Here is a 25,377-nt window from a genome sequence, read left to right on the forward strand (position 1 = left end):
TCAACTCATCCATTTTGTGGAGAACGTGTTAGAAAATGCAAATATTTTGAACCTGGTGTGGTGTGTTTAATTTAATTAACTAGTTCTTTGTGTGTCACTAGCATCATTCCAAATTGCACGTTGCTAACTCTCAAAGTGACAGGAGATATGCATGCCATGTCGTCATCAATGGAAGACATTTCAAACATTAGTGGCCATCTATTTTGAGGTTATACCCCCAAAAGTCATATTGATGATTTTTTATTATTATTATTATTATTATTATTATTATTATTATTATTATTATTATTATTACAAGCTTCTTATTTTTTAAACATGAGAAGTATTCGTCCACAAAATCAAACAATAAATAATAATACACCGAATTCTACCCTATTCTTAGTCTATGTATGTATGTGTATATTCTTAAACTTCTGACTTTATAGCTCCAAAAGAAAGAATTCAACATGCTCTCACGTCTTCATTGCCTCACATTGTTGTGATGTTGTATAAATAGCCATTGCATGCAGCCCTTTTATTCACCAAGAAACACATACAGAAAACTTCGTTAAGGTTTGAAGAGATGGATCTTCGAAAAGTGATCAATGTGTTTCTAGCTTTCGTTGCTATTATCCTGTCTTCATGTGCTACTTCAAATGCGCAGCTTCAAGTTGGTTTCTATAATAGATCGTGCCCCTTAGCTGAATCCATAGTCAAAGAAGAAGTTCTGAAAGCTCTTTATGATGATCCTGGCTTGGCTGCTGGCCTGGTTAGATTGCATTTCCATGATGCGTTTGTCAGGGTATGTATGTATATATATATATATATTATTAATAGTTTGTATACTGTTAATTAATTTATGCGTGTTAACATCTTTGCATATTAATTGTTAATGGTTAGGGTGCTGATGGATCAGTTCTGATCGATTCAACAAGCAACAACACAGCAGAAAAAGATGCACCACCAAACAATCCAAGTCTCCGAGGATTTGAAATCATCGATGCAGCGAAATCCCGGCTTGAGACAGAATGCAAAGGCATAGTCTCATGTGCTGATATCCTTGCATTTGCAGCAAGGGACAGTGTTCTATATGTATGTTCCTCGAAACTCTCTTTATCAACCTTTTTTTTTCTAATTTAATCAAGTGTATTTAGTCACTGCAGGTATTAATTACACTGTATAATTTTGATTAAAGGTTTGTGTCTTGTGTTTATATATACGCAGAGCATGGGACTACCATATGCTGTGCCATCAGGTAGAAGAGATGGAAGGGTTTCGTTGGCTTCTGAGGCAATGTCCAACTTACCACCTCCTTTTTTTAATATCACTCAGCTCACACAAATCTTCAATGGCAAGGGTTTGTCACAAGAAGAAATGATCACTCTATCAGGTATATAACATGAATTATATATACATATATATATATAGTATTGGGGAAGCCCTTAAAAAACTACATGTTTTTGCCATTCAGGAGCACACACAATTGGACGTTCTCACTGCAGTTCATTCAGCAACAGGCTCTATAACTTCAACTCAATAGTAAGTCAAGATCCAAGTCTAGATCCAAGTTATGCTGAACAACTAAAGACACAATGCCCAAATGGGAGCACTAACGCCAGCATTGTGGTGCCAATGGATCCAAACACTCCTACCAAATTTGACAGTAACTATTACAAGCTCATCTTGGCTAACCGTGGCTTATTCACATCAGATCAAACCCTAATGTCCACTCCAGAAACCAAGAAACAAGTGCAAGTGAATGCATATGTTCCATTGTATTTCCAGTTGAAGTTTAGAGATGCATTTGTGAAGTTGGGAAAGATTGGAGTGCTTACTGGAAATCAGGGAGAGATCCGTATCAACTGCAGGGTCATCAACTCATGATATAACTAATGTTATATTCATTCCTATCTGATTTTTGCTATTTTTGTTTTGTGTTTTGCGGCAACAAAATAAGTTGTTGTGTATTGTTTTTGTCTTTTCTATTTGAGAAATTATGATGTATTGCGGTTTATATGTTTTAATTCAAAGATTTAATCTTGAATAATTTTTTTTTTTTAAATCTCAGTATTTTGTGCTTATAGTTGGGACCATCCGTAATGCCTTCTGTAATGAACTTGAGTTATTTTTTAGATTATCATCCCTTTTTGAAACTACTTGTCATCATATAACTATCACAGTTGTTAGGTCTATAAAAATGTGTCATATATTATATATATATATATTTGAAAAAGGTATTAACCACTTACATTGATAAATAAAAGAGTAAACCCTTATGAAATATCGCAATTTAATCGCTATATTATTTTGATTGGAAAAATCCAGTCCAGTTACTAACTTCGGTTAGTGGTTCCGTCCATTAACACTGATGTCACAAGTGAAACAATAAAATATTACAAAAAATAAAATTAAAAAATTCACATCATTGCCCTCTTCTGTTTGCCCATGATCCTCCAACCCTAACCTCCACTGCACACCGGCAACTCTTCTCAGTCCCGGCCATCATTCCTCCCATCTTCGTCAGTAACCTCCGGCGCCATTGAAGAGAACACTGCAGCCACCCCATTTAGCAATGAGATTACCTTAGTCGAGCACCTATTGCCACATTCTAATGTGATGGCTTGAACTTGGAGAAAGAAATCACTACACTGATCATAAAGATGGAAAAGATAATCCAGGTCATTCTTTTCGACTCAAGTGATTTCACTGAGTTTGGTGACGATAAACAGGTGCTCGCATTGGCGTCCTCCGACAGCGCACCCGTATTCACCACCACTGTGATTTGCAAAGAAATTTCACAGATGATTAAAGGAAATTAAAAAGAATCAAACTCACAACAAGTAAATCAAGAAACAGATCACTTCCACATTTCATAACCCTCTATGTTTAATTTATTGCAAGCTTATTATATAAGCCAAATGAAGGGTTCAGATTAAATCCCAAAGGTGGGATCCTCACTTAAAACTAATCCTACGGTCTAGATTGCAACATCCAAACTCCACCAATTACACACAGCTAATAGACTCCACGTGTCAGCCAGAGAACACCCAACTTATCCACACGTCACCACGACATTGCCCTTCACTTCATTCTTTATAAGAAGTCACCACTTGACCTCTACTCATTCGGATGGCAGGTAGGAATCATCACTCTAGTGCAACATAATTATCATTTGGCATCTGATGTTTGTCTCAGAAAGTCGTTGTTCAAGGTCAAGGTAAAGTATTCAAAGATGTGATTGAGCCACTAGAAAGAGTTAACGCTAACACAGTCGCAACTACAAGGGAGATATTAGAGACCTTGGATCACCACAAGAGGTCTGTCATCCTTGAATCACTGAACTCAATGTTGTTATATGCTTAATCTGAGAAGGTTGAATTCAATTCGTACTTGGTTGCTGAGACTCTGATAAAATAAGGTTTTGGCTCCTCCTTCGCAGAAGACAAAGTTGGTTGATGCATCAGAGGTTTTACTTCCTTTTCCCTTCTTCTGATTAGTTTAAGAATAGCATCGTTATGCTGACATTTGTAAATGTTCTAATCCAGCATGATGTTGATGGTAAAACATATTATACTTTTAAGTTCATCACACAGGCACCAAACTTCACTCGCCATGCTCTTGGTATTGTTACGATTGGAAATCATACTTATTGAGATGATGACAAAATTTACAGGAGGTTCTACACATTAACAACAGTAGTTAATGAGAGGAGGTGGGAGAAGATGAAGGATAAACTGCACACTGATATTGATTCATTCAAAACTTTTGTTGTTTGATTGAGCTCTCTTTCGCTTACTTTCCCTCTTTATTTGTAAAGACACAAGAGGGATAAAGTTAAACAGACCCTCAGTTCTCAATACCACTGCATTGCAGAGATGAAACTATTGCTATTCTTTCTTTGTTCAATCAAAGACCACCAGTTTTTCATACTCTTTACCAGAGATTGCAAGGTCCATGATAGCAACTGGATTCACAATGCCACCTCCCTCCAGGAACAGCTTCACCAGATTCTTTGAGAATCCGCTGACAAGCGCCACCGCCTTCTGGTTAGCAGTTACTGGGACCGAGCTCGAATCCCTGAGGTTCCAAAACACAATCTCCGGAATTGCCTCACCGTAACCGCAGGCCTGAAACTTCCTGCAGATCACTTCATAGTCAGTCTCCCAATTGCTCTCCGATGCCTGGTCGAACTCCATATCACTGAACACGAAAACTCTCTTGATCATCTGCTCTGGCGGCAAATTCCCCTGCACAGCCACCTGCAGAATCTGATCAAACACTTTCTGGAAGTCAGTGTTCATCCCCCAATTCATTGTCCTCACAAACTCACTCTTTTCCCTCAATGTATTGCCTGTGATCTTGTGGAGTTGAGGTTCACCGCTGAATGTGATCACTCTTCCCTTCCATGGCTCCTCACTGAGCTCTGAGATAAGGTATCCCCATGGCCACACAGACCTCCATTGGAGTCCCACTCATGCTCCCAGAGACATCACAAACAGCAATGCAGTTGTTAAGCTTACCTAGCTTCAAAACGTCCTGCACCATCCTCGCCCATTGTAGCTCTGCTACATCATCATCATCATCATCACCATCTTCGTCCTTGGGTTTGCAGACGGCTGCAAGGATCTCGTGAGGGAGTAGCGCACCGGCGGCGATCTTGGCCTTGCCTTTCTTCACATCCTCAAGGAAGTTTGAGAAACGATCCTTGTCATGCTTCTTGAATGTATCCTTGTAGTTCTTCATGGCGATGGATGCCACGCGGTTGTAAGGCAGGGCGTCCCATTGCCTTGAGCTCATGAAAATCTCTGGTAGCTCGAGAACTTTTCGGAGAGGGACGAGAACTTCGCGGCGGAGCCGGTCACGGACACGGTAGGCATAGTGGCGCTCTTCGATCTCTGCGTAGTCAGGATTGGACTCTTTGGGGAAGAGCCGGCGAGCGATGCTCTCGCAGAGGAGGGTTGTGCGATCGAAGCATGAATCGAGAGAAGGGCACCATTTGGCGGCGAGACCGATCATTTTTTGAACTTCTCCTTCTTCAGTTGCTCGAGATCCGAGACCAAGAGCTTGGCGAAGAACTCGGAGATGCGATCATGGAGGAACTGGTAGGCTGGATCACTGGCGTAGCGGTCCACGGCTCGGATCGCAAGCTTGGTCTTCTTCTCGTGCCTCTGCTTCCTGGCCTTCTCGATCTTCACTTTGGTGAGCTCGGCGGCGATCCTCTCATCTCTGGTACCGATCTTCTTCTCCTTCTCATCGCCGTTGCCCTTCTTGGCTTTGCCGGAGTAGAACCTCGACCTTCCACGCCGTCTGGCCCTTCTGAACTTCATGTACTCATCCTTTGCGATCTCGCGTGTATCGGCTCCATCGATGAGGCGGTGAAGGATCTCAGGGAGATCCTTCATGTAGCCAAACTCAGCTAAAGATCCGACATTGAGGGCGAGGGTTTTGGGATGATGAGCATGAAGCCATAGTGCCGCCGTGTAGAACCCCTCCTTATCGGACTTCCCGGTGCCACGAACGCCACGGAGATTGCACACGAGCTTGAGCGCGATGAGCGGATCATGCTTCCAAGCGGCGGTGAGGAGGTTGATCACAGTGGTCGCCGCCGTATCAGGGACGACCTTGAAGAAGAAATCGAGGCAGGGATTGCCGGATGAGAGAAACGTCCCAAGATAAATTCTCGGTTAAACCCCTCGGCGGCTCCGATGACGAGTTGAAGCTAGAATCTATTACATCGAGGAAGGGTTCACCGGTGGGCTTGTCCGCAGGCTCATCGGAGACCGGCGACGAGGCATCTCCGATCTCCGTCGAAACAGGATCATCGGAGGTCTGTAGCGGGGCGTCTCTGATCTCCGGCGGACCGAGGAGACGGCTATCAGAGCACATGGTGAGACCGTAAGAGGATTGTTGGAAATGGCCTGTGGAAATGCGTGTGTTTGTGTGTGTGTGTATATGTGTGGCCTTTTTATGTATGCTATTGTTTGTTGCTTGGCTACCAAGTGTGGCATTTTTTTGTAAGCTATTGTTTGTTGCTTGGCTATCAAGGTAGGTTTGTCGGCTTTGAATTTAATTTTGAAAACTTCAAAATATTATATTTCAATTAATAATAATAACCAAACTACAATTTACTCCATCTATGAAATCATTAAATAAAATTAAATCTACAAATATTATATATATCCAAAAAAAAAAAATCAATGCATTAAATTATTCGTTGTAATGTGTCACTGTATCAGTTATATATATATTTTTTTTTATAAATGGATAATATATAATCTTAACTATTGTTTTGAAAAAGGGTTGAATTTTTGTACTTAAGTGCCTCACTCCCGATAAGATATTTTTAGTTTTTTTTTTCATGTTTGTTTTGTCATTCAGCTGTGGTTTATTTATTTTTTTTAAAACATTGATTTCTCAACATTTTATTTTGAGAGAAAATAAGTTATTTCTATTACTGAGATGGTATAAACTTGATATATATATTTAATAAAATAGATAAACTATGTTTATACTATTCACCATATATGAGTAAAGAACTCATATGCTTTACTCTTGGACTACACCAACATTGACTATGGGCTTATTTGAATCAGCTTATAGCAGATCCAAAAGCACTTATTTCATAAGTTAAGTGCTTATGATGGTTTCTTGGTGTTTGGATTAGCTTTTTTGGATAAGCTGAAGCTGTAAAATAAGCCCAAAAATAGCTTATTTTATAAGCTACAAAAGATCAGCTTTTTTATAAGCACTTAACTTACTCAAAAGTACTTTTCCCAAAAGTGCTTCTACAAAAGCCAAAAAAAAACACTTTTTTTTATAAGCTCATCCAAACAAGCCCTATATATTTTTATAGTTTGATCATATAAAAACCATATAAAATTTTGGAGGCAATATGAACACCTTACCATACCTTCTTTTATCTTATTTAACTCATCTTAGGCATCTTAACTTTAAAAAGCATGCCATATATATTGATTCGAGAAGACATAATAAAGAACAAACATTTTAAAAAAAAACTAAAAGAAAAGGCTATGTATATTTATTCCCACAATACTTAAATAGCAGCCTAGTAATTATTTTATACATGCTTATTTTAGAAAGCCCTATCTAAATAACTTATTATATGGTCATTTGTTAAAATAAAAGTTTATTCCAATCCTTGTTCCAGCGACTAAACATGACAAACTAAAAGATTAGTCTTATAGACCAAAGCTACAAGAATATCTCCATATCATACACACCCAGCTTATGGTACTCTCCCCAGCAATGGCAACCTCCATAACATCCACAAGGTTCACATCTCCATCATTATGAATAAACATCTCCAAAGTACGTTTAGTATAACCATTAAGAAACACCACTTCTTTCTGTCTTGACGGCAGGGGTATAACATCTGAGCATTCAACATTCCAAAACATGATCTCCGGCACCAATACATTGAACCATATCTTCATAAAGTTTTTGACAAATATCATCATATTTGTTAGATCTGAAGACTTGAATTAGCATTATGTGATAATTAAGCCAAAAAATGATATGGCAAAGGGATGTAACATGGCAATGATGAGTTGACAAAAGAAGAGGTGACAAAGATGATGTTGTGGCTAAACGCATGGTGGCATGGCACATGAAGAGCTGTGGATTAAAAGATCATGATGAATGATTACGTTTAGCGTTTTTCCTCTCATTGGTTCAATTGAAGAATAACTATTTTTGGAAGAAGCATAAAGTAAAAAGATATCTATTAAATGGGCAAGTTTATCTTAAGTATGATTTTATCAATCTTTGGTAATATCCAAGATTGTGAATTATATCTTTGGTAAACTCCATTTTATGAGAGATTTATTTTAAAGAGAGAGGAATTATTTTTTATTGAGAAAAAGACCATCATGGAGCATAAGATAGTAAGAAGGGTAATTATGGGCAGAGCTATTTAAGAAGACTAATCATAAATTTGATTGAAGATTAATTAAAGATTAGTTGAAGATTGATTGAAGATTTGAAGGCACAAGCATGAATGGTTGGAGATCATACTTGGAAGATATTGAAGGCTAAACTTGGATAAGAGGAGAATAAGTTTAGTAACAATATATTGATAGATCAAATGAAGATCATAAGTGAAAACCAAACTTGGGCCAAGTTTGGAAAGAAGATCAGGAGATCTTTGGTTGGGCATCTTTGGTGAGATGGTTGTTCGCGCCTTGGTGGGTGTGATCCTCGGGAGAGGGGCTTGTTGAAATGATGTGAGGAAGGAAGCGGTTGCAAGAAGGAGGAGCTCGGGATGAGTCAACTACTACGAAACGGACTGAAAGAACCGGGATGGTTGAAGGTGTAGCAAGTTCAGTTGCAACTGGACTAAAACTTAGTTATGTTCAACAAGGTGGGTAGTGTTGCAATTGGGTGTTACAACATCTAACTTTGGAAGGTGTCCAAGTTAAGAAGCCACAAAGAAATCTAAAAGAGAAGGATCTATTGGGACGTAGGTACGTCTATATAAGATACCCTATTTGAAGATTTAGAATGAGCCACACAAGAGAGACCCTTTGGTGAGGGTTGAGGATTATTTTCCGGGCTTTCCCCCCTTTCCCCCCGGTGACGTAGACAAGGCTTTGCCGAACTGGGTAACCATCTTGAGTGCCTCCTTTATCTTGCTTGTGTGATTATATGTGTTATTATTGTGAGTTTGAGAAAATAATTATCACACAATTACCTTTCCGGAACTAACAATGTTGATCATCCAACCTATTCTTTGCCAGTTGTAGGTTCACTTCTTTAGCAACCTGGAGAATTTCATCAAACAACTTCTCCAAATGGGTGCTCTTTCCCCATTCTATTCCTTTGATAAACATTTTCTTTCCATTTAGAGCCTAGCCTATGATCTTGTGTAGCTGAGCCTTTCCACTGAATGAGAACACTATTCCTTTTCCAAGGCTCTTTACTGAGCTCTGATATAAGAATCCTTATTATCACGCAGACATTATCAAAATCCTTGCCATGGTCAATGAGACATCACACACAACAATGAAGTTGCAATGCTTGTTAAGTTTCAACATTTCATGCACCATAGTCTTCCATTGTAGCTCTAGTATGTTATCATATGCACCCTCAATTGCCCTTTCAATGTTCTTATGAAGCAGTAACTCAATCTCACCAAGCTTGTTCTTTTTTTTTGTTATTGTTTTGAGGTGGTTTGAGAACCCATATTTCTCATGCTTCTTGAATGCATTTTTGTCCTCCTTTTAGTGCCCCTGATGCAACAGAGTTGAGCCTAAATCTCCACAATTCCTCTCCGGAATAGATAACTTTTCGACTAGGAGCAAGAACCTCATGATGCAGCATGTCTTGAAGACGGTAAGCATGATGTTGTTCTTCGAGCTCAGAATTCTCAGGGTTAGAATCCTTGGAGAACATCCGGCTAGCAATGCTCTCACAGAGGGTTATGTGATTAAAAGGTGCATCAAGAGCATAGCACCGCATGACCACCATCTTGATCTGATTGATCTTCCTAGCCTTCAATTGCTTCAAAGGGAGAGACAAGGAGAGAGATAAGCAGAAAGAAGGCAAAAGGGAGAGCCTTTATAAAGAAGATGGAATATGACAATTAAAAAAAAAAAAACATAATTGATACATATATCATGAGTGTGTGTGTGTGTGTGTGTGTGTGTGTGTGTGTGTGTGTGTGTTAGGACGGAATAAAATCTCTGTCTATTTGTCTGTCGACTGTCTGTCTCAAATTCTACTATGACTTCACAGGCCACATATGCAATGTTCACCTCTCCACCGGCCATCGCATTATCCATCTCTCAATCGGCGATCACCGCTGCAATGTCCATCACTTTTGTGACATTCACTTCTCCACCGGCCACCGTGCTGTCTGTAGCCTCTACTACTGCACCATCCCCGCCGTTTATCTTAGCTGCCGCTTCCTCTGCTCCTCTAACCACAGTTGCATTGGCCATGGCCTCTGCTGCAGCACCAGCCCGCCTGTCACCTCAGCCACCACTTTCTCCGCTCCTCGAGCCGTTGTTGCGTCGACTATGACCTTTGTTGCCGCACCTTTCATCCATCCTCCAACCGCCCATGGTTCATTAAACAATCCTAAATACTCATGACCTATGTGACATACAAACGAAATCAACAAAATTGATTCAACTTCCACTACACCAAAGAGAAATAATTTTACAACAAATATGCCCTTTCCATAACTAAGAGCTAAATACATAGCACCTAAGATGGAAAAACTAAGGATAAAAAACAAATAAATTTAGAATCCCCAAAGTGTTGACATGGAATAGGCATGTTGAAGGAATGAGAGAGAGAGAAATGATAGGGATAAAAATCTCAGGTATTTGGCTCTATGAGGAAGGGCAGGTCCCAAAATACAATCTCGCCTTGCCAGAGTGTTGGAGATCACTTCATATATAGTTTGTCTCCCAACTGTTGTTTGATGTTGGTCAAACTCCATATCATGAAAACTCTCTTCATTTATCATCCTACAATGCGTGACCATGTCAGGAAGACTAGTCCCACCTACCATGCCCAAAGTTGCAAGCCATATGAAAGCTTTTGTAATTATATATTTGTTTAAGGAAGTTATAAAAAATTAAATAAAATTATATATATATATATATTACTTTTGTAATTATTTCAACTTATTTGCTAACATATGAACGCTTTGAATTTGAATTTCAAAAAGAATAAAGTACATTTCATCACACAAATAAATCCTAAATTTTAATATTTAAATTTCAAATAAAACATCCTCTTAAGTCATTATACAACCACAAACAAAGATTTATATTCAATTTTTCCCCTCGAATTAATTCAACTAATTTTATTATATTTAGATCTAGAAAATTTTACATACTTGCCAAAATAATTATTGTTTGATTCCCCACTGAATGCATTATTCAACTAATAATAATATATAAACAATAACTAGGTGAATTCGTCGGCTCAAATAAATACACTTAATTTTTTTAATTACTAATATCATATTTAATATAAATAAAAAATTTAAATATAATAAATGAAGTTGAATTCGTTTATTGAAAATAGTGTGAGAGGATATTATACATCTACTTTCATGTGTATATATGATGATTGTTGTTAGGTCTGGAGGGGTAGTAGTGTCGTAATTCTTCACTCAACCTCTCATGTAATGTAATCACACACACACAATGTAAAATCAAATATACAAAGGAAAGGAGACATAGGATTGCTTACTCAGTTCCGCACAACTTGCCTACATCTAGAGAGCCAAGTCCGGAGAGAACAATCCACTAAAAGATTATAAGAATGAAGAGTATAACACTCACTCTCACTTACACAATGACAAAGAATGACCTTCTCTAAATTGCCCGATGTCAATTCTCCTCAACTTACACACTTGGGTTTCTCACTCATGGCACATCCTAAATCTCATAGCAAGAGTCTCTTAAATAGATGTCTCCACGTCCCAAATATAGCATTTTTTTCTTTTAGAATCTCCGTGGTTTCCTAACTTAGACACCTTCCTAAAATTAGACATTGCAACTCCTATTGTAACCGAGCTTACAACGCAACCCACCTACTAATCCTGACTGAGTTCTAACTTCCGTTGCAACACAACCTTATGACACCCCGATCTTCTCGATTATGCCAGTCTAAGTCGATGCAGTCAACTCCTCCTGAGCTCTCACTACTAGCAACTGGCTTCCTTCCTCACGTCATGTCAGCGGGTCCCTTTTCGAGAGTCGCACCCACCTAGGCACGAATCCATCTCACCAAAGATGGTCTTCAAAGATCTTCAAAATCTTCTTTCCAAAATTCATCTCTATTCATCCAAGTTTGGTCTTCAACAATCATCAAACTTGATCTTCATTAACCCAAGTTTATTCATCAATTTTTCTATCAAATCTATGTACCTGCCAAAGATAGCTTGTTCCCTTGAATAGCTTGTGTTTTCAAGTGATGATCTTCAATATAGATCTCCTTCCATAAATATCCTTGTTACTTCAAGCAGTTCTGCCAATAGTTAGCTTTGGAACTTTTCTTCAATTGGTTTGCTAATTATGGTCTTTAAGATCTTCAAGTAGTAAGTCTCTCATGAGAAATAGTATTATCAAAGATAGATTTTATCATCTTGGAGCTTACCAAAGTTAGATTAAATCATAGCTTTTGTTTTTCTCCTCATGGCTTGTTCTTAAAGAGAGATCATGTTACTTTGATGCTCCTTGCCAAAAATAGCTTCAAAAGATCTTGGCCTTTATGCCTTCATTGTCACCTCTTGCCACATCATCAAGTGCCTAGTCATTTGCTATGCCATGAACCTCATCACCTTGTTTGCAAGTCATCTAATTTGCTTGTCAAATAATGCCAACTTGAGCTTCTAGCTCTAACAATGATGATAAATTCTAAATGTAGTCATTCAATGGTGTAACTGGACTGTTGCTTCCTTACTTTGAGCCGTCTGCATCCATACAAACACACATACATTCATGTATATTAGAAATCATTTATTAATTAGAATAATATATAATAAAATTGGCAAATATATTTTTATATATATAGAAGATTAATTAAAATAACAAAAAGAGATTGAGTGATTAATTGTTATGATCACCTAATGGAGGCTGATCCTAATCAAAGGGCGTGAATATTTTCATGTATTTTATAAGAGAAACAATTATGAGATTTGTTGTGACAAATATTGCTATGCCTCCTACTCACGCTAGAATGCCAACATCTTTAGGAAAAAAAGTAGAATTAATCCACCAATCGCGAAGAGCATATAAGAAACTTGAAGGATTACAGCGCAACATGAGGAGAGTTCATTATGATCATCATGATCAACGGATATGAAGAATAATAGGTAAACAGACTAATAGTTGTACCCTATTCTTGTCTTTGACTGCTTTCTATAGTAACTAGTGGATCCAGTTAGAGTTGAGCATGTAGCATTATTGCATGTGGGATTTGATCCTAACGGGTTGTCTTGTTCTAGTAGAAAGTTGTGTTAGAGGCAAAGCTGTTTTCCTAGGAGAGCTGAGGTTTTGATGCCATCCTATGTGGGAGTGGCTTGTTAGACTTCTTACCACTTTTATCTTTTCTTAGAAGGAAATTTTGAGATCAAAACTTTTCTTTAAGTGGGGTAGGATGTGGTATTTCGACTCTTTTTTACTTATCCATCTTGTTCGACTTGTTTTCTAGCGTATTTTTTGTGGGTAAGAGCTTTCGGAAGTGCCCACAAGGGCTAAAATGAGAAGTCATACTTATCTTTTTCAAAAGCCATGCTTGTATTTTCAAAAGCTATACTTATCTTTTTTCAAGGCCATGCTTGTCTTTTCAAAAGTCATACTTATCTTTTCAAAGTCATGCTTTTCCTTTCATTCCTTTTTTTCTTTTCTCTTGGAGAAGAAGGAGGCCTTGGATGATGTTTTCTCTCCTTGATAGATTGAAGCTCCATCTTTCATTCATCCTTCTCTCTTAAAGCAAGCAAGGTAAACACCTCATTCCTTTATGTTTTCTCTTTGTTTTCTTCATCCTTGTTAGATGAACCTACTGCTTGTGGTAAATGAGCATGTTTGAGCTTTGATTCTAGCACTATCTTCTTGGTGTTGTGTAGAAGTTTTGTTGGAGTATGATTCCCTTGTTTGTTTCCCAAAATTTGGTTGGATCTTGAGTAAACCTTATGCTTGGAATTTCAGGGTTACTGTAGCACCAAGAGCAAATTATCTTTTTTGAAATTCTTTTTCCAAAGTATAAATCTTGTTGCTTGGACTTCCTTGGTATTGTTTGTTGTTAATTTTGAGGCCTTTTGGGTCCAAAATTTGTGCCTATTGCCCTATAGTTTTAGGGTTGGTGTATGAGTGCGTGCATTCTTGCTTTCTAGGCTTCCATCCTTTCACTTTTCATATTTTATTCAAGGTTTGCATTCTTTTAATTAGGTGGTTAACCTCTTGCAAAGGGAAAAGAGATCGCCAAGGAGTAATTGTGTCCAAAGCCTAGGCGATTTATTTTTGTGAGTGGGATTAATTATGCATGATTCTACTAGGAGAATACATATAATTACATTTTATTACTTGATTTAAGTTCTATTGGCTTTTATATTTAAATAAAGGCTTTGATTGACTTGAAATGAGTTTATTTATTAAAGCTTCATACTTGCAAAATATTGTTGTTCAAGGGAAAGGATTTTCGGGAAGATACTTATTTTGTAATTGTTAATTGATTTGCTTCACAAACTTGGATATGCTTGTGTTTTCGTCATTTCTTTGTGGAAATGGTACTTATTCTTGGTTATTAATTATTTTCCTAGTTATAGACTCCTCATTGTGAGATACATGTTTATATATTTTTTTTTTTTTGGTGACATCCTACTTCTGTAGGAGGTCTCCATGGCCAGCCTTGTGAGGTGGCATAAAAGATTGGCAGACTTGTTAGGCTATTTCAAGTGGGAGTGTAGAATCTTAATTAGATATTCATCAAGAAGCTGTGGTAACTACACAGTGAATCAACGGGTCAGCATCAAGGGCATGAGTACTACTTGCTAGGTGTGCTGTGAGTTGGGTATTTAAAAAAGTTTGTGTTTTTCATGCAGTTGAGCTTTTGAGAAATTAATCTCTTGTGTATATTTTGCTTTTCAATTTTGAATTGTGATGAGGAGCAAAGCCCAACTATCGCTCTTAGGAAGGCAGTCTCTCACAAATTTGATTTGACGTCGAGTTTTATGTTTTATGGATTTTGAAACTCGTATTATATAGTTTATTATAAGTATATATGTTGAATTGTTCTAGTCTATGTGTATTATTAGGTTTTGATTAAGAAGTCCATGTAATATAAAATAATATATTAGTCCAAACCTACTCCTAGATAGGATGACTTAGTGGTATTTGTCATAGTATTCTCTCCTTCTATATAAGGAGACCCTTGTAACCATTTGAGGTATGAATGAAAGAGATAAGTCTTTGATAAATATCTTTTGTGCTCTTGCTCTTGTTTTCTCATCCTCTCCATAAATCCCTAACCTTCTTTCCTTGTTTCCCTTGCTCTACTCCGATGACTCTCACAACCTCGTAATTGTAAGAGAACCCTACCCCCATCTACAGTGGTACCAGAGCCCGTAAGGTAAGGATATTGAGGGGTAAAACCCCTCTAGGGCTTCTCTTCTCTAAAACCATACAGTTTTAATGTGAAGTTTTTGTTTCTCTTTACATGTTTTAAGAATATATGCTTTTATTTTCACTTAGCAAGAGCTTCATAAATCTTGTGCTTTATCAAGTAAGCCTTATTTGGATGATTTGTATCATGTATTTATGTTATATTCTTGTAGATCTGTGCTAATCCACTCACTGAGTGACTTAAGTTACGCACCCCTCTTTTTTTCCCCAGGCTGATAGAGGTCATAGTGCGGCTACGTGGCAATGTGTAGGGCATTTGCAAGCTTCCTACCTTCTGTGTTCATCTTTCAGTTCATGTATGTTGCTTTGGTCATGAACATGTTATATGAGTCTTGGATCCACTAGTATGTTGAAAACTCTGTTGCATAGTTATACATTTGAACACATCTTAAACTCTCATGTTTAAGTATTGTTTCCTGTTATTGTTATTGTTGTTACTTCCACTGTGTGCCTTCATTTTCCTCAGCCCTGCACTTGTATTTATTATTGTTGATTCCAGGTTTGTTTGGTCAGCCTTGCGGTGACCCGAGGGTTGAGTGGCGGGATGTCCCTCCTCGGGTTGTCACGACGGTTGTCGCACCCTGTTGGCCTGTGGGTGAAGGCGTGACAATAGGAACTACCGAGTGGTTTAGTGTTTGCAAGAGCCAAGTTGGTGTTATCATATATGTGAACAACAACAATGAACAATGATTGTTACAATAATAGTTGCTACAATGACAACATCAAGCTGCTATAGTAGTATTACTGTAACTTGTTGTTGTAGCATTGTACGGGGTGAAACACAGTCCTGCTTTTTGTGGAGCACGCTCATGCTTCGGCTTTTCCAACCACAATTTGAAGGCATTTTGGTATTTTCTTAACCCTAAACCCCTTTTCATGCCTTCCTCTCCTCTTTGCTCTCATTGTTGGTTTTTTCTTGGTAGAGGAATGACCCTTCTTTTCTTTTTGTCGGATTGAAATCTTAAACCTCATCCTACCTTTGTTTTTGAGGCTAACAAGGTAAGGGCTTCTATTTCTTTGGTCCCTCCCTTTTGTGTTCTTCATGGTACATACAATATTAGAATTTTAGCCCTAGGTTGATGAGGATCAAGCTTCTTTTTCTCCTTCTTAGTAGATTGAAGCCATCATCTTTCTTTCTTGGAAATTAGAGGTAAGCTTCCTCATTCTACTTGTTTTACTCAATGTTTTCCATTGATGTTTGGATGAGATTGTTGGTAGATCTAGGGTTATGTTGTTTAGCTTGAAAATCTTGTATTTGGTTCTCCTTTCTTGCTTGCTCGTGTTAGGAACCCGATTGGAGTGTTTGCATACTTGTTCTTCCAAGATTGGTTGTAAACTTAAAACCATTCCTTTACTCTTAACCATGTAGCTTGGGGTTACTATAGTATTACTGTAGTACTAGTAAACCTTGCTTTATTCTCTAATCTCCTTGGTTTGGAAGGAAGCCTAGTTCCATAGAAACTCTTTAGGAATCCTTCAACCCAAGTTTGAGCCAATCCTAGGCCCTTATAGGGTTGCATTGCATATAGACCTAGGTCTTTCTTTGTGCATCTCTTTGCTTATTCTTTGGTTATTTTACTTATTGTTTCTTGTTGTCTGGCTCCCATGCGTGTTTTGGGGCAAGTGGTGAAAGCGTGGCTGGAGGCAAGGAGCCAACGGAGGAGTAGCACCTTTGGGAAAACACGGTCTTATAAGTTTGTGAGTGGGTAACGTTGAATGCATGATTCTAATTGAATATCTAAATGTTTTAATCGCTTGATGAATTTATTTTTCTGGTTTTATCATATTTTAAATCAATGTTGGTTGAGTTAAAATGGCGTAATTTGGCCGCTATAGACTATAGTTGTGATAAGAACGATTGAGACATGTTGTCTTAAGCTTTTTGGAATATCTTGTTGTGATTTTGGGTTGTGATGGTTGAATTTGAACTTGTTAGAATATATGTCTTTGTGGATGAGTTGAAATTGTGGAAGATTTACGATGATTGCGATGAATTTCTTTGATAAAAATGAGATTGATCTTATATGTCTTGATAAATTATATTGTATTACAACAACTCAATGTATGGCTACAAATTGTGAAGTTAATGGAGAGGAACAATGAGTATAATTGATGCATGCTTTTGGGTAGCCTTTATGTGGTCAATGGTCACTTATTTAGCACTATCTGTGAACTACAAAAGATCTAATTACTTTTGTATTGTAGAATTTCTAAAGTTATGAGGAATGATGTTATGAATAAAATGCATGGAGCCTGAATATTTTTTGATGTTGTATTAATCTAAGGGATGTATGTTAGCAAACATAATTACTACTGAGTTGAAGTTCATAAGTTTGATGTGTATATTTGATATTATCGGAAAGTTAATGAATATTATTCATGAGGAGATGGTTAGATATAGTAAGTTAAGATATTTATATGCATCTACCCGATGAGTTAAGAAATAGTATTACGGATGTTAAGCATGAAATTTAGGTAATGTCGATGATATGAGATAAGAATGACACTAGGAGAATAATATATCTCTTCATTAGTCAGGAGGTGATTTTATACATATGTTTTTTGGTAGTAAAGTATAACACTATATTAATATAGTTGAGATCATATACCTTATCATGTACTTATTATCTTAAGCTGAAGATTATATTCTTTTATTGATGATGTATTCATTAAACTTGTCAGGATTACATTTGGGAAATTAATTGATTCTATTTGATGATTGGTAAAAAGGAATTTATTCGATTGGTAAGCCGTTTCTTTTGGGTGAGTTGAACTTGTATTTTAGCCATTAAGGTTGGTAATGACTTGTGCATTATTGAGGGTCTCTAATGAATATCTTTTTAACAACTTGTGAGATGTTGTAAGGTCGATATCAAGTTTGAGAGGAATGTAAGTAAGATAATATTTTCATGCTTTCATTGGAAGACCTAAGTATTATGTAGGAATTGTTCTTGAACTTGCTTTCATATTTTAGTGATGTCTAATAAATTGTTTCAAGGGGTAAAGCTAGAATGATCATAAGTATGGATTGAGTTTAAATTGGGCCAAAAGTATTTTGTAGGAATTGTTCTTGAACTTGATATCATATTTTTCATGCTTTTCATTACATTTCTAAGAGATGTGTGATTTATTCCAAAAGTATACTCAGTATTCTCTTTCAATACTATTGGTATGTACTCTGGAAAAGTGATTACGTAACCCCTTTGCTTGTATGACCATGTTTTTGAAATTTTAAATATGATTTTATTTGTATTCGTGGAATTGAATGATTTGTCAAATATGGTTGATTTTGCAAAACATGGTTAATGTGGACATTGTACCATGATTTTATTGGTCAGACTTTTAAATGTGAAAAACTTGGTTTAATATATTCCTACTTTAACTATATATTTGTATATATATACACTTGATGTGGTTTCGATGAGGATGATAGGGGGGCCTTAGCCCCAATGTATTTGTACTTATGGCATAGAAATGATGTTCATTCCTGATATGTGATCATTTGCCCTGGACAAGGACCATGTGATATTTATATCGAATGTATTATTGATACATCTATGGGTGGTTTTGATGATGATGGGGTTATAACATGCCTACTGCAGTGTGGGATCCCCAAGGACCCACCTATAGAGGTGGCGTGGAGGACCCGATTTTACTTATCCATCCCAGTGGCCCGTGTGCCCTGACTGGATAATACATCGGGATTCCGAAGTCACCATAAAGAACCGATGGGTCAACGCCAAGGATATGAGGGCCTTGATGGCTCTGAACTCAGCCACGACAATGGCTATAGTTTAGAGGGTTTTCTAGACCATTCATTAACTTATTGAGATGCATTATGTTACTTGAGACTTCATGATTCCTCTGTTGAAATCTCTTGCATTGATCCCTCATATGCTTGGTAAAGAACTAGTTTCACAATTTGATGTTTTTAAGAAACTCATATTATTTTTTAAGATATTTTAAAAACCGGCCTCCACATCAGCACATATGGGCCGGAATTGTTTGGGTGGCCTGCCGGTGAAAGAGATCCATAACTAGACAACCTTTTTGATTCAAATCAAAGTTAGGATATCAAAAAGAAACAAACTCAAAGTTTGGTTACCTCCCCAAAAAAAGTTCACGCTTATGCATGACCTCCTTGAATGTGGAGCCCTTGTCACGTAGTAATAATAATAATAATAGCAATTTGCCTATATGCATGCAATGCCAGTCTAGATGGTAAAAAAAGAAATTTATTAAGAAAACCACACAAACATCATGATTCAATAGAAGACTTATTAATGAGCATTCAATTTCAATCAACAAATGAATATTTTTAAATTTATTACAAAGAAATTTTAGTTTATAAATTAATTATCTATGTAAAATGGACTAAAAATAAAAATGATTATTTCATATATATGGAACAGGTTGAACTAAGCTAAAATATGGATTGAACGATTACAGACTAATATTGGTTTATACTATAACTTTCTCAAGAAATTCTTAGTTAACCTTAAAACAATCAACAAACACCCCAGATATAATATATATATATATATATATATATATAAATCAACCTTCAAGCATTTTTAAAAAAAATAAACTTCAGATGTCATACATATTCAAATAATTAAGTTAGTTTAGTTTCATTTTATCTCTATATATTAAAGATTTTTTAAAATATATTTAAAAAATAATAACTTGATCAATCATGCTTTAGGGATATTGATTCAATAGGAGGTTAATGTCTGGATTAACTGGTTATTAAGGTTGGGATTATCATGAAAGAATAGCTGCCTAGCAAGTCTTCTTCTGAGCTTCTGTCTTCTCGGGCCCTGCTGTTTTGGAACCAGTAGAACGCACTCTTTCCTTCTATCCTGCCATAATAGGACAAGTATGTTGTTAAAAGCTGTATTTGAGAAACATCTGGACTGTGCAACCCACTTTATACATGTCATAAATTCTGTAGTTGAAGGAGTTTAACTTTCTTTCCTTTCCAAAATGAAATTTTTTTAGTATGATGTATGCTAACTAGTTTTGCATCATGGTATCATGTGTCTCAATATTAATCATGAGATATTTATCGCATTCAATGCTATTAATTACCTCCGTTATATATTAAATTAATAAAAATAAGATATTTGGTGGTTGATGTACAGCAAGCCATGCTTTAAATATGTTTGACTTAAAAAGGACCCGGCCCACAACTAGGCAAGCTCCATTGTAAGAGATGAAGGCCCATGTGAGCTTATAGCCTTTATGCTCAAACATTGCATGCTTATTATGTTTACTTAGAGATGATCATAAGATATATATTTTCCTATCCAAACCTTGTTCAGTATATCATTATTCAATACTGCTATTGGAGAAAGATTAATCATGTCAACTGTTATTCTTGTACCCTGCCCCAAAAATGGCTTGGGAAGCTTCAAATATGACAACATACACCTGATTCTTTCTTCAATTGTTATGTTCATCCTCTCTGCTACACCATTGAGCTGAGGTGTCTTACTAGGAGTCTTCTCAAGATTGATTCCATAGACCTTGCAATAATTCTCAAATTGCCCTCTATACTCACCACCATTATCTACTTTAACTGCTTTCAGTTGTTTTCTTGTCTCCCATTTCAACCTTTGATATGGAATTCTTTGAAGACATCAAGCACCTGATCCTTGGTCTTCATAAAGATAGCTGATGAGTGTACACTATTCACATATTTCATATCTATTTGTACACTCATTTAGTATGCATTCAAACTTTAATGGGAAATTCAATGCTAAATATCGTGTGTTTTGCATTAACAGGCTCAGGACAGTGCTTAAAGGTGAGGGAGATCCAAAAGAAGCAATTTAGACCAAAAACGATGAAGTTGGAGCTCTCTTGGCATCATCAGAACAAGGACAAGACAAACTTAGTGGCTTACAGACAGCTTACGGTTCGTTTTACGGCTGTAAGTATAGTCCAAAAGGCCTTGCGGGCATGCTTATGCCCGTAAGGAGGATTCAGAGTCAATTCAGAGTCAAAAAGGATGTCCATAAGAACTATCCAGAGGAGCTTACAACCATAGTGTATGCCCTTAAGGACAATCACAAGAAGCAAATAGAGAAGCTTATGGTTAAGCACTTACGGTCATAAGTTGGACCATAACATATTCCGAAGGCTAATTTATGGATGAGGCTTACGTCTGTAAACGTGCCTATAAGGCTCGTGACTATCTTTCCCAACTCCCTTACAGCCTTGCCCTTAAGCTAGCCTATAAGCAGCCCGTAAGCAATCAGGTTAAATAGAACTTAAGAGTATTTTTCAGGCATCATCTATTCTATCTCTCTATTCTTTGGGGGTGATTCTTAGATGCGAGATTGAGGAAGAAAAGGGTCGAATCTCCAACATCTTAGGCAAGATTTAGAGAGGGATTTGGCCCGGTATTCAAGGGGATTAGAGATCGTAGTAATCAAACTCATCTTGGTGGCGTGCATGGAAGCTACCTCGATGACTCTCCATCCTAGGGATTAACAAAGAGTTTTTCATGGATCCTATGTCTACTCCTATTCTTTGTATCTTGAATGCTTTCCCTCCATTAATGGAGGACTAATTTGTAGATGTTTGGGCGTAGTTAAACTCTAGGGTTTATTTTAATGACTTTGGTTGTTGGATCTTTGATGCTTTAAATGATTTCTTATTTGCAATCATATCTATTTGAATCTAATTACGTGTTTGAATGCTTTAGCTCACAATAAGATTTCATAGAGTGTTAATGCGATTGAGTGGATGTCTGTATCAACTCTGCACCTATTCAGTTATCTTTGCCTGAGAAATTGGGATTTTGTATAATTCTGAAAACCTTTCAGTTCAAATAGGATTGCATACCTAGACAACTTTTGCCTTGGACTTCATAACCTTAGACAGATACTATGCCCGGACATCATCTCTTCCCTTGATTTCTCTCCGGTTTTATTTCCATATTTTTTGTTTTTGGTTTTTTTATTCACACACACCACTTCATTAGTTAGGCTAATTTTTGGAATTAGGGATTATTATTAATATTCACTTTCTTCCCTGTGGACCAACACTCTGCACTTATGCACACTTTATTATGTGATTGGCATGTACACTTGCGTGCGTCCCTATCAATAGCCCAAACCTTCCTTAAACGGTTATCGATAAAGGTTACAAAGTACAATGGTCCTTCAAGAGTTTTTCTCTTGCATTGAACAAATATCAATGTGAATCAAATCAAGTATATTTGATTTTCTTGATGGTGGATGTGAATGAAAAGCAACTCTGTGAGTTTTCCCAGCTATGCAATCAACACAAGATTTAAGAGTCATGCCTTGCAAGTTGGGTGAACAATGATTTCTAGCAAGAAGTTTTGTGCCATGGATCAATGTCTCCATCCTTTTGAACTTCATTTTCTCTCCTCTGTGAAGCTTATCTTGCAGGACATAAAGTGTGTTCATCTTCATGCCCTTAGCAATCACTAGAGATCCTTTGGTGAGCTTGCATTTACTTTCACCAAACCAACTATTGAAACCCTTGTTATCAAGTCTATCAGTGGAGATCAAATTTTGGCGCATATCTTGAACATGCCTAACATTCTTGAGAAACAACTTGCTTCCAAGGTTTGTCTCCAACCAAATGTCTCCAATGCCAACAATCTTGGACGCACCACTATTTTCCAATTTGACATTAACAAAGTCACCTCTACGGTAGGAAGTAAACAACTCATCATGAGGGGTAACATGAAATGATGCACCATAATCTATCACCCAGTCACGCCTTTTGCATACAAGACTAACACAGCTTTCATCACTGACAATTGTAACTCTACCATTAGTAGCTATTGTATTAGTTTCATTCTTATCTTTACTTCCTTGACCTTGATCTCTTTTAGCAATCTGCATTCCTTCTTCATGAGGCTCATTCTATTGTAATAAAAGCACTTGATATTTCTCTTACCCTTTAACCCGTCTTTGTATGTATCTCTGTGGCCATAACTTTGAGGATGCCTACTCTTGCTTCTACCATGACCTTCTGGCTTTTCTGAAACAAATACACCAGAAGAAGTTTCACCTTTTTCCTTTCTTCTGGCTTCTTTACTCGATAGACTTTCTTTAACCATTTCCATTATTAATGTCCCAATAGGTGATGAGGTACTAAGTGACACCACAAGTGTTTCCCAACTATCAGATAATGAACTAAGAAGTAATAAAGCCTGTAACTCATCTTCAAGAGGTATTTTTATAGATGTCAATTGGTGCACTAAACCATGAAAATCGCTTGTGTGCTCTGTCATGCCCTTGTCATCCCTGTACTTTGAGTTTACAAGCCTTCTGATGGACGTGGCCTTGTTTCTAAATGTACTCTTCTCATGCATGGCTCCTAGCTTCTTCCAAAGTGCATCGGTCTTCACTTCTTCAGAGATGTGATGAAATATTTTTACATCCTCCCATTGCCTAATTGTTGCTACAGCTTTTAGATTTAAAATTTCCCATTCGTCATCACTCACTCTTCTCTAGCGTTTGCTTCTCCATAATAGGTATACTTCACTATAATCAAATCTTGCATCTTTCTCTTCCAAATTGCATAGTTAGAGGGGTTTAATTTAATCATCCAACATGCACTTTGTCCTTCCATTCTTGTGTCCAAGAAGTTTTTAGCCAACATGTCTCTGATACCACTTTGTTGGTAAGAATCGGGATGATCAGAGTGACCAATTAGCATTTTTTTTAATCTTGTAGCAACAAACAAGCATTGTAGCACCACTACTATAGCATATGTACTATAGTACACTGTGAGATATCCTAAAACCAAAATATACATGGCTTTCAACACGGCCTAAACATGCCCGTGTAACTCTTGGTTTCACTTGGTATTGTAGCACTAGAAGAAAATTCAGAAAGCTGCATTTTGCATGGGCTGAAACATTGTTGCTATAGCAGTCGTGCTCTTTTATGAATTTTCAAAATCTTCAATTCTTTACCTCTTTGAGTACAAATTTTGGATCTATTCAACACAATAAAAATATCAAACAACAATAAACAAGACTTCAATTTAGTGTGAAAACCATCTTTCAAGTTAGGGGTGAAAAACCACGGAACCCTAAGTCCACTTAAAATCCTCTTCCACTATGTCAATAAAGAGATTATAATGTCTTCTCTAGATTAAATTAGAGGTACACATGCCCAATGGCAACAACATTCACAAAGAGAGGTTTAATAACACAAGCATCATCATCATCATAGATGGATAACAAACATCAAGTAAGGATCAAAAGAAAAGAAAGGGTTTCCTCTGCTCTTCCCTTCTCTGCTCTGTCCTTCTCTTCCCTTTGCTTCTCTTTTTTCTTCACCCTTGCCATGGCAAGCGGGGTACCAACAGCCCCTTTCCCGCCAAGGTGGGCGGACATGGCCGCTGATGTGCGTCGGTGACCAAAAGTCTCTCCCTTGCTCAATGGTCCGGCTCTCTCGAAGCTAAAGGAAAACAACACTGATTTTATCCGAATGGACAACGATTCCATAACCAGGCTCGAATGAGATTTCAAAGTTCTCTATATGGAAAAATTATTTGGTAAATCGCCCCTTTTGATCAGTTGAAAATGATTCTCTTGGCCAAATGGAACGAATTTGGAAACATTCAAATATCAGATCTTCCTAATGGCTATTTGCTTATCCATTACCCCACTCACGACTCAATGTAGGCCCTTCTATTCCAGGGACCATGGATTGTTAATGGAAGCATCCTTCAACTTGCTCCTTGGCAGCCTTTTTTTGAACCAACCTTCTCCAAACTCACCTCTACTGCAATCTAGATTCAACTGCATAATATTCCAGTAGAATTCGGGATGGGGAATCTTTGGAGTTAATTGCTTCTCACTTTGGTCGCCTTCTCAAGGTGGATGAATATATTACATCATTATCTCTGTCTAAATTTGCCAGGATATGTATTGAAATAGATCTCAACCTTCCCCTTAAACAAGGGATTTGGATTGGAGATGATGATCATAAGGTCTTTGTCATTATATTGTACAAGAAGCTACCAACTTTCTATTACATTTGTGGAATGGTGGGTCATGGATCTAACTCATGCAGCCGCCGGAGTGTAGAGGTCCGGCATGAACCCTCTGTTGCTCTTAGTTTTGACAGAAATGTCCAACTAGGAACAGAGGAAAGGATGATGCAAGACCCATCACACAAAGGCTTGGAGGCAGAGAAGTTTTCCATTGAGCCTTATCCTTCACCAAAAAAAGATCTCA

The 25,377-nt window shown here is 37.3% G+C and overlaps 3 protein-coding genes and 1 long non-coding RNA gene across 4 annotated transcripts; 3 read left to right on the forward strand and 1 right to left on the reverse strand.

Moving 5' to 3' along the window:
* Positions 1-562: 562 nt before the first annotated feature.
* Positions 563-1,863, forward strand: LOC120265910 (peroxidase 5-like). Its single transcript, XM_039273867.1, has 4 exons — positions 563-781; positions 880-1,071; positions 1,204-1,369; positions 1,451-1,863. The coding sequence occupies exons 1-4, from the start codon at positions 563-565 to the stop codon at positions 1,861-1,863; spliced, it is 990 nt and encodes a 329-aa protein (XP_039129801.1).
* A 776-nt stretch (positions 1,864-2,639) lies between these two features.
* On the forward strand, positions 2,640-3,755 carry LOC120265271 (psbP-like protein 1, chloroplastic). The gene is made up of 3 exons (XM_039273148.1): positions 2,640-2,756; positions 3,175-3,296; positions 3,653-3,755. The coding sequence occupies exons 1-3, from the start codon at positions 2,640-2,642 to the stop codon at positions 3,753-3,755; spliced, it is 342 nt and encodes a 113-aa protein (XP_039129082.1).
* Positions 2,852-5,985, reverse strand: LOC120265427. The gene is given in 4 exon segments (XM_039273330.1): positions 2,852-4,412; positions 4,414-5,001; positions 5,004-5,648; positions 5,650-5,985. Coding segments are annotated over 4 exon segments (1,980 nt in total). The 5' UTR covers positions 5,866-5,985; the 3' UTR covers positions 2,852-3,881.
* Positions 5,986-13,379: 7,394 nt separating this feature from the next.
* Positions 13,380-15,436, forward strand: LOC120264399. The gene is made up of 3 exons (XR_005537417.1): positions 13,380-13,460; positions 14,349-14,513; positions 15,352-15,436. It is a non-coding gene; the product is annotated as an uncharacterized LOC120264399 (long non-coding RNA).
* Positions 15,437-25,377: the final 9,941 nt, after the last annotated feature.

Source organism: Dioscorea cayenensis, chromosome 7 (assembly GCF_009730915.1).
Source record: "Dioscorea cayenensis subsp. rotundata cultivar TDr96_F1 chromosome 7, TDr96_F1_v2_PseudoChromosome.rev07_lg8_w22 25.fasta, whole genome shotgun sequence".
Taxonomy (NCBI): Eukaryota; Viridiplantae; Streptophyta; class Magnoliopsida; order Dioscoreales; family Dioscoreaceae; genus Dioscorea; species Dioscorea cayenensis.